The sequence below is a fragment of the Sabethes cyaneus genome, chromosome 1 (genome assembly GCF_943734655.1).
Source record: "Sabethes cyaneus chromosome 1, idSabCyanKW18_F2, whole genome shotgun sequence".
NCBI lineage: Eukaryota > Metazoa > Arthropoda > Insecta > Diptera > Culicidae > Sabethes > Sabethes cyaneus.
This window is the reverse complement of record NC_071353.1, coordinates 10,303,658-10,318,965: the sequence shown is the minus strand read 5'-3', so window position 1 is coordinate 10,318,965 and position 15,308 is coordinate 10,303,658. Positions and strand designations below refer to the sequence as shown.

Genomic DNA, 15,308 nt, shown 5'->3' with positions numbered 1-15,308 from the left:
GGAACTGATTAGCCGAGTCCAACCATAATCAATAGCGACATATTGGACATTATTGCTTTTCTTTTCGCGGTTGTAAGCTGACTGGTGCCAAAATTAGGTACCGGTCTTACCCCCATACTGATTTCTAGTGTTGCAAGCCCGCACTCGTGTCGTCTAATTTTGTCACACGAGCGTTTTAGTTCTAAGGAACACGCCGGCATGAGTATCTCCTACGGACTCTCGCTTTTATTTTTACATGCACTGCGACAAGTTTTTGCGAGTTTATGTAGCTATCGGCTACGGTCACCGTTCTCGCTCGACGCTCGTCATTGCAATCCAAGCACCTGACACCGATCACTTGCGAGGGCTCGTAGTCTTATCCGCGTGCGTAAGTGAGCGCGTAAGGCGAACAAAAAAAAATACTAAATGAGTATCCATATAACCTAGTATACCGCTAGCCCGCACGGGCTGTTGGCTTCTCACAAGCTGTTGGCTTTTTGAGCAGACTGTGCAGAAAGACACTTCGAGGCTGTGCACTCGCTAGTAAGTAGGTAGCAGGATGTATGCACGCAGCATCGGCGGTTGTTTATCGTGCGCTTGCGTCAGTTGCGTAAGCGTTGGATGCTGCTTATACTCGCTCACATGAGACTGGGCATACTTTACTTCTCTTTCTTTGCGACACCGTATGTTTTGAAAACTTCATCACATACGTTTCGGATTCTTTCAACGGAGTTTCCTTGCGTATTTTTCCACAAAGAAAACAATTCGCGTTTGACCATTCCTTTAAAAGTACCCCCTAATATTGTTTTTTAATAAAAAGGTCTTAAAGCATCGTTTTCTAGCTTACCTACGATATTTATAATGGTAGTTTTTTTACAATAGATGGAGGGGACGGTAGAAGAAAGTTATGAAACAAACGTGTTTATAGTGTCTCCAGAGCGAAAAAAACAGGTAAGGGATGGCCCTTGAAGGGACGCTTACGGATCCATGGAACAAAACAAGCTATAATGGGAGTCAATTATAACAGAATTCGAACACAACTTTTCCCCAGGCCCTGCCCCCTTTTCGACCATAGTGCGGCGAACACCTTATTAAATTTACGTATAAAGCTTGCGGTGCCCGTGTTTTTCAAATGGAATCAAAAGAGGATGCCTAGATAATCTAATTCTAAAGCTCAAAAACTTACGTCACAAACGAACGACATGTTAAACATTTTGTTCACTGGCTTCTTCTTCAGCACCACATCGTAACCACAATCACCATTTGAGACAAATGTTGTGGTCGTATTTCTTCTTGATAGTGCTCCGCTTGCACGCCATTATATGTCAACTGAAACGATTTAATCAAGCAAAGCACCGTCTAACATCAAATTAGTGTGACGTGCTTTACGGTGATAAAACAAGCAGCGACTTCGAAGTGCCCATTTGTATAGTACCCCTATACCTACTATTACAGAAGGCAGTATTACCAGCAAAGCGAACCTCACGGACTCGTAAAAGGAGAAAAACGATTAACATTTCATTTCATACGCAAATGGACTCGATACAGTGCCACACTTCGGAGAGCAGCACGTGAATCTTCGGGCTTCGTTTCGCTTCCGCGAAACGTGCCGCGTGCGCCATTCCGGAACGGAAAAGAACAGGTCAACCATTTAAGGATCGGTGTTAAACGTGAAAATGACGTACAAAACTGACGGAGTAATCTGCTTCTCGAAAACTACCGCACAACCGACAAGGTTACCGTTTTCTCAGCCACGAACGTGCCCGTTTGCCAGTCGGTCCAGTCCATGGTGACTGCCAACAACGTGAACCATCCTGCTGCTGCTGCCTGCCAAAGGGCGACAAGAAATGGAAAAAGCGCAATAAAAACATACATCAACGACCGCTCGCTCTGGGCTGACTGGCTGGGGCGGGTTGGCGGCCCGGTTGACACTCGGCAGCATATGCAAGGCCGAAACTATCATAACACTTTGTGAGCGATGACTAGTTGCTTTTCAGCGGTCGTTCCTCGCGCGTCACCCCACCATCACCCGACCCGAAAACGGCGACAGCACACGCAGGATAATGACTTCATGTTTGACCGGCAAATGCACTCGTTCGCTCGCACAGATTTGGACTGTACTGTAAGTACATCAGTTCCAGTTCCAGTTTACAGAAAAGTCAACGGCAGAACCGAATTGGCGTGAATGCTGCTCACGATAGCATATCGAACGTGCACGACTGCATGTCATCGGCGGAGCCTGCCTGTGTACAGAGACGCGCCGGTAAACATGAAACGGCTGATCGTTCTCCGATGCTGGTAGGAAGTGACTTCGACCGACGGTGGTGCGTTGAGTCATGAACGACGAACCCGATTTGCATTTGATTGTTTATCTTTTTTTTTGTTTTATAAAATTGCGGTTCAGCGTGGAAGTGCACGGCGAAAGTGTGCGGTTTGCATGTCTTCCGATGCGCATTATCGGCTTTCCTGCGCGAAGGCTGCCGGCAGCGTACCCCGCCCTTTGCGAGATTCTAATCGATTCCAATTGTATGCTAATCGCGTCGGCCGCTCAGCTGGTAAACGATGGGGAATTTGCTGACAGACGCGAGATCTCGTCAGATAATCAAACCAATCAGTTGGGAAGTAGCAGCAGCTGCACTTTTCTCTCTATTTCCTGATTCTTTTGTCTAATGACTGCGGGTAGACTTTTTTTATCATAATCTTGCATAATGCAATTTCGCTTCGTGGGAGGAAAGATGACTGTAGAAATGGAAATTGACGTGCGTACGGCTAATAGTGAAAGTAATACGAACAATTATGGAAAAATCCCCGCTTCGAGTATTCAGTCAGCAACGAGTCGAAGGACGCAACGCATTCTGCGCTGTTCGGTGCTGCTCACGCAACTTGATCTCGCGCGCGGTCGCCTTTATTGATCGACAATAAACATCGCGTAAGGAGAGCTTTTTATTGATCGGTAAACAACCGGCAACGAGCGAAGAAGAAAGCATTCTGAGCGTGCCGCGTTCAGCCGCACGTAGTCAGAGGAGCAAACCGGAAGGGGGAAATTCCGACGCGAAGGGCCGATTCAATATTAGGATTGTTGTTTTTTTTCTCGTCAAGTTGAGAAAATGCTAATCTAGTTGTTTTGAATGATTAAGAAAATCACCGCTCGAGGCTTGGCGGTACACGTGTTTGTGTGTAATCTTCTAACGAACCTCTAAACAGCATGTTTAGGTGTGAAATATTAGCAAAAAATGCGTGTAAAACCCCACGCAGCATAAATTGCGGTGCGGTGTTTTACACGCTTTTAGTCTGAAGTATTTTCCGATTTAATATTTGTTAGTCTAATATTTGGCGAACGAAATTATATTGGTTTTTGTTTACGAGGCGCTCCGCACAAATTCGCCTAACAATCCATAACGGTTCTGTTTGCTTTGAATAATAATTTACACAATCTTCCTATAAGATCAAATACGCTGATTCATGCTACATATAAGTGCACTACTTAAACTCAAGCTTCTGGTTAGAATTTAACAGTTCGATAGTAAGTAATTTCTTCTGAAATGAATAGTTATTGGACTGTTGATGAGAGTAAATGCCAAGGAGTGAAAGTTCTAGTCGTAATTATAGTTTCGCGATATCTTAAAAATATTTCATTGAATTTCGTCAAATTTCATTCGAAATTTCGCGAAACCGAATTTTAAATTTCGCCATTTGCGAGATTTCGCGTAATTTCTAACCGAATTGTAAATAATGGAACTGCTCGCGCAACTTTTCAAAAGGACCTAAATAACAACGAAAGACTCTCTTTGGCGTCCCTCTCTTCTGATTATTACGGCGTCATGAATGCATTCCAACGAAAAATTTCCTCACGTTTAGCTAGATAATGACGCTAGCAACCGATTCATGCAAAGCTGGTGTTTTAAAGTGCATTTTGCATTACCGTGGGAGGTGAAAGAGAAGAGGCACGAAGAGAATCCCTCATTGTTACTTAGGTCCTTTTGAAAAGTTCCTCGAGAATTATAACAGTTTGCAAGATTTCTCAAGCAACTTATCAAAAGGTCCAATATAACCATGAGAGATCCTCTTCGCCTTTGCTCTATTATTACGGAGAAACAAATGCACTTGAATGCATCTGCATTCGGTTGCTGGCATCATTAGCTATAACTAATCCTTAAGAACTCTTGCGTTGAAATGCGTTTATGCGCCGTGATAATCAGAAGAGAGAGAGAGAGAGAGACATTGTACACAATCTCTCATTGTTAGATTGGACCTTTGATAACCTTTCATTTATTTGTGGCACAGTTACTCTGTTATACTTAGTTTTCATGACTTCTGCCTAATTTTGATAAAAAAAACACTTTTCCTACCTATACCTCTCCATAGCATCTTACTACCATTTATCTGAGAACCCAGAAAAGTGATTTGATACCGTATGAGAGCCAGGAGCTGAATATGTTTGCGACATTTCAATTCAAAAAAATTAAATTTCGCAACATGAACGCAATAAATAAAAACAATGTTTACCAACTATTTAATGACTCAGGTGTCCAACGTTATATTGCGATTAGCGATAGACAGAAAAGAAACTGAGATGCGAAAGAGAGTAACGGTGCTGTGTGTTTATTGTCGCGCAAAATTGAGCTGTTTCCGAAATGTACAATATGCGTTACAAAGTAGCGACATCTGTTTTATTCAACAGGAAAATATTGATAGTTTGAAGCATCGCGCATGATGAAATACTAGCGCCAACTTCTGTGATTTATTATCAGAAACTAGAGGCGGTGTCCTATTCGCGTTGACAAACGTAAGCTGCTGCCACCTCCAAAAGTTTACTGAAGAGGTGAAGCAGAATAGGAATTTGTTAAAGAGCGCAAGAGATCGCAACATTTTGGCAGATTTTCACCCGCACTCACCTATGGAAATTTCTTTGCGTGTGCAAGAGATCGATTAATGCCGTCAACGTTAATTGAACATGAAATATCAACACAAAAATAGGGCCCTACTATATAAGTCATGTCGAGCAACTCGACTCAACTCAGTCAATGTCGAGTGTGGAGTACGAGGAGAACGGGTAGCATAGCGGCTCAATGCAGCACCAAAATAAAATAGCTCGCTCGTCATTTGCTGATGGTTGAGTCACTAACTTTTTAGCGGTTGACTGAATTGCGTTGCGCAACAAAATCGTGTCGAATGTGATTTACATAATACCATAACGTAGACCAGTCGAGCAAAGTGACATTCGACATGACAAAATCGAAGTCGAAAGGTGGTTCTATGGGAATTTGATACAAAAGAAATCGTCAACCTGACTCTCCTACTTGAACAAATATACAAATTAAAAAACAGTATTCAAAATTCATCTATTTTGAACAGGCGTTATGGACATTTTGGACATTTTTATTTCAAAGTGAAATTTTGCAAAAGCTACAAAAAGCAAGTTTAGTTAACATGTACATTCGCCTATAACGGCGAATTACGGGACTTGACAGAAAAGTTGAACTCGAATCCGATTATAATTGGCCCCCCATTAGTGGATCTCCTAGTTTGGTAAAAATAACGGATTTCGAACGTAATGCTCCTTCCCGGATCTAATTTTCGTTCTTTCCCAAGTAACAATCCAATAGCAAATCAGTCTTATTCATTTCTTATAGTAGTTTTGTCAGAGCATTGTCAAGTGTATCAGGTTTTATAATGTTTTTCCTCAAGTGAATTTTATCTTGTGTGATTGACATTTTTGAAGTATGACTGAAGGAAACTTGAAGAAACACTCATAAAACTGTCTTATAATAAATAATAAGTATGATTCACTTTATAAACGGTTTTAAGGGATACTTGATTTATGCTTAAAAACGACGCTCGTCACAGCTAGGGGAATTGATCAATTGGCGTAAAACTTTGGGAAATTGATTGCGGGGTCGGAATGAACACTTATGGCAACTTTGGTTGAAATCGCTGATCGTCGGATCCAAGTTTTCTGATTTTTGTGTGCACTTGAGATGGAATGATCCATATATTTTGAAGTTAATAAAGCAGTGTGAATGATTTAGCTTTTTATGCAGTAAACTTTATGCTTTGTAGCTTCGTCAAACAAAGCATAAGGCTTTATTAGCGTCAAGCAGCGAAAAGTTTGATTAGTTTTATTGCTGCTTTCAGCAGAGCGTAGTAAACCTACTTGAGCTAATGGCCTGACTCCTTAAAAGGCTAAAAAAACCTTCTGAAAAATGGACCTTTTGGTCGGAAAGAAGTTGTTATAGTGGAACTCATAGTTTTATTAGCGATTTTATGAAAAAGGTTATAAAAATCACTAGAGGAATGAATTAAAACTTAAATTGCTCTTTGGGGTGAACACTGGTCACGAAGGATCTGCACAAGCAGTGTTGCGAAGCCCACATTCGTGTGGTCTAATTTTCTCACACACGCGTACTCAGTCTAATGGACCCGCCGATATAAGTATGCTTATTCGATAAGTAGGCCATTCGATGTTAAAGTGACTTTAGCATGGGTTTATTCTCTGGCCCCTCATCACCGTTCCTTCATGCTGAGTTATACATTATCCCGAAGACGCTTCTTATGGTTAGTATACTGGTATGAGGACCTAATAAGGTAATGGTTTTGAACCTCAGGAGGACTCACCAGTGCTAACTATAACGAGGCGAAACAGGTTTGATATAGTAAGACATGCATCGAAGCATGGGTAAAACCCTCAACACATAAGCACGCATAAAAAAAACTATAAGCTTATCGTTTACTCAATAACGATAAAGCACAGAAATGCAGTGCAGAATACAGCATACACCCGGGCAACATTACAATAGATCAATAATGTTGTGGTCAAAGTGATAAGCCCATACAAAAAAAAAGTATGCCTTTCGAATTCTCGCTCTTATTTATTCATGCACTGCGAGAAGGTTTTGCGAGTGTGTATTTAGTTAACAGCCACGGTCGTCGCACTCGCTCGTCCATGCAGCCCGAGCAGCTGATAGCGATCACTAGTATGGGCACGCACTCGCACAAGCACAAGTACACTTGCTTGTAGAATCGAAAGCGTAAGATAAAGAAGAAAAGAAAAAGCAAATGCAAAATCTAAATCCCTGTAACCTCACGGTTAGCTGGTTGCTTAAAGGGCTCCGTAGTCGCAAGGTTACCGAGTCTGCTTTGACAAGCGAGTGATAGTGGGTTCGAATCTTAGTAGAATCAAGCCATTCCTTGTCAAGTGTCTTTGGCATAGATTCATTCTCAGGCCCCTCATTTACCCTTCCTTCATACTGAATACTATATTTACCAACTGAAGCCTCTTGACAGTGCAAAAGTCCCTCCTATAGTTAAGTAAAGTGTACTGGTCAGAGGAACGAATGAGTCCTCACCAGGGACGGCTATAATATAGGATAGTACTGGCAGCGAGGTATAAGATGGTAAAGTAGATCAAGCGTTGAAGGAAGGGTAAACCCCATTACACTCAAGCACGCATAAAATTTAATAAGCATATCGCTCATTCAATCGCGATTATAGCAAAAGGAAATGCAGTGCAGGTCATACAGCAATCGCCCGGGCGATATCAAAATAGATCAACTATATTGGTCCCAGTGATAAGTCCACACATGGAAAAAAATAGCTGGCTGCTCACTAGTTGTTTGCCTCGTGAGTGGGCTATGCAGAAACACGCAACGAGGCTGTGCATTCGCGAGTATGCAACACTAACGGCGGCTGTTCGTCATACGCTTGCGGCAGTGGCGTAAACGTTGGTTGCTATGCTTTTCATACTCGCTTGTGTGAGAATAGCCATCATTTCCCGTAAACAAATTTACATTAAATTTTGTAGTAGCTATTTGCTTTGTAGCCAACTTCAAATTTTATTCATATTTTTGTTTTTTATTTAATGGAATGGCATTGGTCATATTTCAGCACAATTTTATTGCCTTCAAAAATAATATTTTGCTCTTTCGTTTAGAACAGTGGTGGCCAAACTGCGGCCCTTTAGTATAATTCGTGAGACCCGCGGACTGTTTTGTGGAATGGTGCACTTATGAGTAAATTTTTTGAAGATGCAGAGCTCACGCAATTAAATCATAATGCCTCGTGTATGTTGTGGATCTGTGAATGGTTTCCAGTTTAAATCTTCTAGTGATTCCTAGAACATGATTTTTGCTGTCCTATATTTCACATTTTGTTATGCGCAAGAATGGCTAGAGGTCATTGCGGCCCGCGGCATTTAAGGAGCATCTGATTTGCCCCGCAGCATGCTTATGCCTGGGCACCACTGGTTTAGAAAAATCACCATAAAAGGATGATAACATTAACTGTAAATGAAAACAGATTTTTTGTTGTTAAAATATTTAACAACTGCTCTTTTTGGGTTGCTTTTCGCTCAATTTGAAACATTGTCTGCAAAAAAAGTTGTGTATCGAGCGAAAAGCCAACCATGCCTACTCACACGCGATAGAGTATGAGAAACATAGCATTCAACGCTTACGTCGCACATGCAGGCGTAAAAGAAACAGAAGCCGGTGCTGTGTGCAGACATTCTGCAACGCACACACTCGCGCACGCACATCCTTACATCGTCTTCCAGCATAGCTTATTCCCGAGTCAAAAAACTCGTGAGAGAAACTTTGTTCATCAGGCTATATTTTAGGACTGCAAGCCAATTAAGTAATTAAGTATGCAATTGACTACTATTTCGGTAGGAGTGAAAAGAGTCTTGTTTGCGATTTTTTAACAGTTTTATTTGAATCCACCAGAAAGCACTAATAAAATCAATATCTCTTGCACAAGACCAAAGCGTTCTTCTGTACTTGCTGCAATTTTGAACAACACAAGTTGATTCGATACGTATTGATATGGTACCAATACTGACCAACCGCCACTTGATGAATGGATACAGTCCGCGTAGTTTGTAGCAAAGTTCTCATATCTTATTGCAAAAATTTTGGTTGGTTTGGATACACCCCCCCCAGCCAGTGATTGGCTAAGCTATTGACCTCGATGTACAAACAAACTACCCGCCAAGCTTCGGTACGACTCGTTGGTAGGCAGCTCCTCCTCCTTTGCTGGACGTAGGCAGGATTGATTGGAATCTTGGACGGCTTGCCATTTTCGTGTTCGAACCCCTCCACAGTCTTGTCGATGTATCCGGCTTGATCCAACACGTAGTGTCCGTCTTACTTTTCGACACGAATTCCGAACAACAGTCGCTACTTTTCTTCTTAATCTTCTTGCGTGTGGCAGCATACGACCATGTCGGCCATGTAGATAATTATGTTGCTGCAATTACCATTCTGCGTCCTCACATACAGGTAAGAATCCGAGTCGGAGGTCTTGAACCCCATCTTCTTGAATGTGCTGTCTATTTTCTGGTTCCAGGCCCATGCCGATTGTTTCAGTCCATAGATGCTGCGTTTTAACCGACAAAACTCGCCGCCATCCGTCTTGAATCCAGATGATGGCCGCATGTATATCTCGTCCTCAAACTCGGCGTACAAGTACAAGTATGCGGTTTTTATGGATAGTTCGAAGCATAGTTTGTAGTCCGTCCCGTTTCCGTCCTGCTTCTTCTTGAAGGTCCATTTGTATCCTATGGTCTTCCTTCCAGATGGTAAAGACACTACTTCCCACGTTTGGTTATCCCGTAGCGACTACAGCTCCTTCTTCATAGCGCGCTGCCAAGCTATTGTTTCCAAGCGCTGCGCTGGTTTGACTCGGAATAGTTTCTTAGCACGTTGGTGTTATTACTGGTGACACCGGAGATATCGAAGACACCTGTCCAAGTTGGACTTCCTTGGTGGATCTCGTCGTACCTCCACCGGACCGCACACGTCCGTATGCACCAGGTCCAATGGCGCTTTGGTAATTGATTTCGATTCCTCGGGAAAAGATGTACGGGAGCTTTTACATTTGCAACAACACTGCTAGGCTGCCTTCACCGCAGTCCGGTGACCCTCTCCATTAGGGAAATCGCGTTCAGGTCCCGGTGACCGAATTTCTGGTGCCGCTCATGCTTGTAGCCCTTCTTGTAGCTCCCATCGGTACGTAGGGTGCCCTCAACCTTCGGTTGCTTCAGGTAGTAGAGGTCTCGTTTTAGCGTTGCTATGGCTGCCTTTTGGTTGCCACGCTTTAAAAATAATAATTGCATTTTTCTGCATCATCGACGGAGCAGACAACAGGTTCATCGCCAGCATATGTTAAAAGCGCCTTGTTCACGGTCATCTCGGTTTGCTTACCCTGCTTGGTCGTTGCAGTATTGGATTACTCTGGAGTCTTCTCCTTCGACGATAGCTCGCTTTCCATCGGGAAGTGTGACATGTTTCACCTCGTATTCGTGGTTTTGTAACAGTGTGGTTGCCGTCAAACGGGGTAACTTGCAACAGTTCTCAACTATGAGTGCAAGCGAAAACTTATCTGCAGTACATTTGAGGACATTTAATTAATACAAAGATATTAGGTCTAGCATAGAACAATTTCAGATATTGAGAAAAAATATGCGATCAATATTGGCTGTTGTAGAATTTTTTAACTAATTTGTTACTGGTAACCCCTTAAACGGGGTAACTTGCAACAAGCAATACTTTTTGGAAATTGAACGAATTTAAAGATTTGTATGAATTTCTTTTGACTTGAATATGCAAATGATAATCCGACTTGCAATTTTTATTGCTTTTGCTATGAATATACGCATAAATGTCCTGAAAAAAAATTTATGAGCCCCGTAACGGAAATTACAGAAATAACTTTTTATACTATTCATGCAGTTGATATTCCTTGTCTGGATCCTTTAAAGCTAAAGCTGGATTCTTTAAGGCCATCCACATATTACGCAACGCACTTAGGGAAGCGGGAGTTGTGTAATAACGCATTACACGCCGTATATCGCCATGCAAAATCGCGTCATGAAGTGGAAGCGGGAGAGTTAAAAATCATCGATATCTTGGTTACGTAATATATGAATGTTCATTACGTTACGAGTGATCGTAATTAGACACAGTCATATTGCTGGTCAATTTTCTCAGTGAGGTTATTTTCTTTTTGGCCTCTTCTATGGCCATTTTCAGTATATCCAGAGAAAACTGGCATATTTGCGACTTACCGAAAGTATCTTACGCTCTTTAGGTGTGCTTTAGTATTGTTCGATGCAAAATTAAATGATAAAGTGCCTCTTGAAGGTAAGGGAATACAGCTTTTTATATCTATCAGCTGTTTCAAGTTACCCCGTTTAAGTACTTCTTTTACGAATAACGTGGTAACAAGTAAGATAAACAAAACTAGTCATCATAAATCGATTATTTTGTTTCCTTATTGCTCATCATGATATAAAAAATGTATGTTAAGCTTCTTTTATTTGAAGTGCCTGTGGGCGACACAAACGTTTTACTGACGAAAAATTGACGATGAATTTGACACCATCTTGTGGAATTTTTTAAAAATCACCAAAACAGCAGAAAATCAACATAACAGTATCTATGGCTTCTTTGAACTGTTAACAACAAGATTCAGAGACTGATATAGATTAAAAATTGAAGTAACAGATCAAAATATACAGTAAATTGGATCGATATAGTGTTGTTGCATGTTACCCCGCTGTTGCAAATTACCCCGTTTGACGGTACTTGCTCTTCAGTTCGCGATCCACGGTGTGTCCACGCTTCGATCCTCATGCCGGTTGGCCAGAAATGCAAACGAAACGGAATTGACATTTACCAATGATGCCTTTCCCAGTTTCCCCTTCTCCTTGTCCCGTGAAAATAACCGGAAATCCCTCTGCATGTGTCCCATTTTTTTTGTAATAGTGACAACCAGCGATTTCTTCCTACTCAGTCCGATCTTCATTGGCGAGTTCGTCCGGGAGCCCTGCCGTTTTGCGGCTTCGTCCAGGAGTTTTCGCTTGACAAGTTCCATGGTCAGGTCCTTATCCGACCGGGTCTGCAAGGCGGTCGTGAGAATGGAACAAGCTTGAAAGACTCCTAAAGATTGTCGTAATCATGAGAGGTACCACCAGCTTTTTTCCGGCATTTCCAAGGCTGATGGTGGTTCTGGAAAGCTTTCCAGGCTTCTTTCGCGGTTTTCGACGGACGTCGACAGCGCATGTTGATTGCCTTCGATCAGCAACCTGATAGTCGCTCTGGTCTTGGCATCTCCAGTAATCCAAATAGCAGCTTCTGCCTCCGCAGTCGGGTTCACGCCTGGTTCCACGTAACGCTACAATTCCACCCGCACCTTGAAGCACCAGCTTGCGTAGTTTGAATTGCTCTGCTTCTGTAGATTAAATCACCTTCCGTCCGTCTTCCAAAAAAATCTTGACAAAATCTTCAGTCTTTATTTGCTTGTTCAGCGAACGATCAGCGAATCCTTTAGCTTGGCTAAAGACGAACGGTGCACAAGTTATTAAGCCTTGCTTCAATGACTCTTCCTTACCTAATTTGCCGCTCTTTCCATTTCCCAGTTCACATTTTGCCCCATTCTATTTGGAAACTATCAACACCTTTGTTTCATTACTTTCTAATGGCATGGTAAAAACTACCATTATAAAGAATTAAAATCTTAATTCATGCACTGTTAGTATTACCAACTACAATCATTTCGAACATTGAATGTTCTGCAATTGACGACACAAATCAGCAAACGATATTAACTGTAAAAATGCAACTACGAAAAAACTAATTTTAGAAGCTGACTGTCTTTGTGCAGTGCTGTTTGAAATATAATTGAACAGTTCGTATGTCCGGTAATCCTTGTCAATTGTGCAACACATTCCAGGCAAAAGTTCTAACTTTAGCTTAAAATTTACTCACACAAGGGTGTAAATTTTTAAAATAAACTCAACGAGATGATTGGAAGGTATAAATTAAAAAATCAAAATGGCATAGTACTGTACTGTGGAGCGTCAATAGTGTCGAACACTCAACTGATTGTTCACAACAGTATATTTACAATCCTCGTCTAATTTGGTATGGATGATGGCAAACCTTTTATAAACGCTCGTGCAAAATCAAAGCTAATTTTCTCAAATTAATTACGTCTCAGTTTTGCCTAATTAACAGCACTATTTTTGTAGGAAAAACTAGCCTTATACACTAAATGGAAGATATCCGCCCGGACAGGTATGTTTACACGATTTCTCAACCAGCATATCTAATTAAAATCAACGCTCCTCAGGGCTCCGGTAAAGTTCTGTAGTAGTGCAGTGAAGTACCGTAATTGATGCACGTGATGTTCTCATCGTTTTTATAGCTCGGAGACACTGGTGGCACCACCGAGTCCTTGAGTGGACCCCAGACAGACCCTCCCCGCTCCCTCCTCCGCAATGTCCATCCGCTCAATACCGGCGCGGCGTCAAGTTGAGTCAGTCAACGTGCAGGCAAAAGACGCACTTGAAGTGTAATGCTATTTTGTTGTTGCTCCCCTCTTTCACCTTACTGGAAAATCATCACTCGAAAGGTTTTGCTTTTAATCGATTTCAATAGCATTCCCGTGAGGCTATAAAAATCCGCGCAAACACACGGCGCGGCGGTCGGCAACTGGTAAACGCTAATAAGGTTGACAAAGGGGTCAACTGTCATAAAAAAAATTAATTCGATTTCCTGTAAGAGTATCACTAGTGTGGATTACCTGAGTGATTACACTCCCATTGCTGTTGATTTAGCACTGCCAGGCTGAATGATTGTTTAGCAAACAAAACAATTTTCGAAGCGCTGCCCAATGCCGAAGCGCTACGCCGGTGAGGGTGATTTAAACCCTCCTGGAACCGTAGTGATCAGATGATCAGATGATGAGGCTACCACATTTGCAGGCTGACGCAAGTAAACTATTAGCCAAGTAATTTCGGTGACATTTTTATTGCCCATGATGAATGTCACCAAAAGTGGTCTAATGGATGCAAAGGTAGCACACAGGATGACGGCGGAAAAAACTTGCGATTTATGTACAAATAAGCCTAAATGGACGCGGAGCTTTTGATTCGACTTACGTTTTCGGCTGGCATCCAGCGGGAAACCCGGTGTGGTCGTCATTGTTTTCCTCTTATTCGCGTCAATTCAATCATGCAGTGAAATCCTGCTCTACCCTCCTCTAGGCGATCGTCAGCAAGCAAACAAATACACACACTGTCGTTTTAAGCGGTAGTCATCGTGATGTAAGCTCTGTAAACAGATGGAAAAATTGAAACGTCAGCGATGGGTCGCTCGATGTTTACGGAAATGGGGAGCCGAATTCAAGCTAGAACTTTGAACGAATGTAAGATGTATCTAAGAACGGATAAATAAAATGAAGTTTGAGGGGGGTGGAGGGTTCAATTCATCTTGATGATCGATTTTCTGTAGTCAAATAGTGGGTAACAGACTCCGAGTTGTCATTATTTGAAACAATCAGCAATTTGAGGGTAACGAACCGATTATTCAGGGGTCGCCTAATTTAATCAGTTGAAAATATATGAGCTATATATATGAGCCTAGAACATCATCTTGTATCACCTACCTATACATGTTTTCATACAAACACAGTTTACTGTTTTCGACAAGAAATATAATGAAATAAAAATTGTAAAATAAAAAAGAATCATCAGCTCACTACTTGAGCTGTCACGTCATTTGACGTCATGGTCACAAGCTCATAACAGTGATAATTTGGGACAATTTTGTAATAGCATTAGCGTTAGCATTAGCATTTGTGGCTGCACACATCGTAGGTGGCTATTTAATCGTATTATATACCCGGCTACATTCGAACAACCGCAGGGGAAGTGGGTGGGAATGTTAGTGTAGCATCTACTTTTGAAAGTGCAGAGAACCCATACTACCTTCATAGATGCTACAGGAAAACAGTATATCATGTTAATAGGGCAAGGCAAACAATAAGGATCATGAGGAAGATTTATTCAATAATAAACTGTATGTAGTATATATTGAGCATATATATGCAAAAATAGAACAATCTCACCAGCAATCCGTCGCGTGAAATACAATTGCGTCATTTGAATCTCCATCAGTGCATCTAATATCCAATAATTAATTTAATTTTTTCCATATCCATGATATCCATGTGTATTATTTAAACTTGTTACGGCCAAAGTCTGCGCAAAATCTTAGTTTTGAGGTCTGGCATCTGGGAAACACGCAGCATCGCACCCTCTAGCTTAGCTACTCAATAGAGTATTACCGGGTATGGCCGCGTAGAGGCGCTAGGTAGGAGCTTGGGCTGGCAAAAGCTATATTGGTCGCTTTCTCGTTTGCCTTCCCCATTTCATACCCATAATTTGGGACAAATTTGTAATACATCATAAAAATTAAGGACTGCTTAAGAAAGCACGTTGGTGATTAAAATGCGTTCCGGCTGATTAAAATTAGTTCCAGCGCCTCAAT

The 15,308-nt window shown here is 41.7% G+C and overlaps 1 protein-coding gene across 1 annotated transcript in view; it reads right to left on the bottom strand.

Annotated features, from left to right (window-relative positions):
• LOC128737482 (scavenger receptor class B member 1-like) overlaps positions 1-13,961 on the bottom strand; it is a 33,307-nt gene extending 19,346 nt beyond the window's left edge. The window contains exon 1 of the mRNA XM_053832127.1: positions 13,919-13,961. Coding sequence (XP_053688102.1) covers positions 13,919-13,961 — 43 coding nt within the window. The remainder of the gene's footprint in view (positions 1-13,918) is intronic.
• Positions 13,962-15,308: the final 1,347 nt, after the last annotated feature.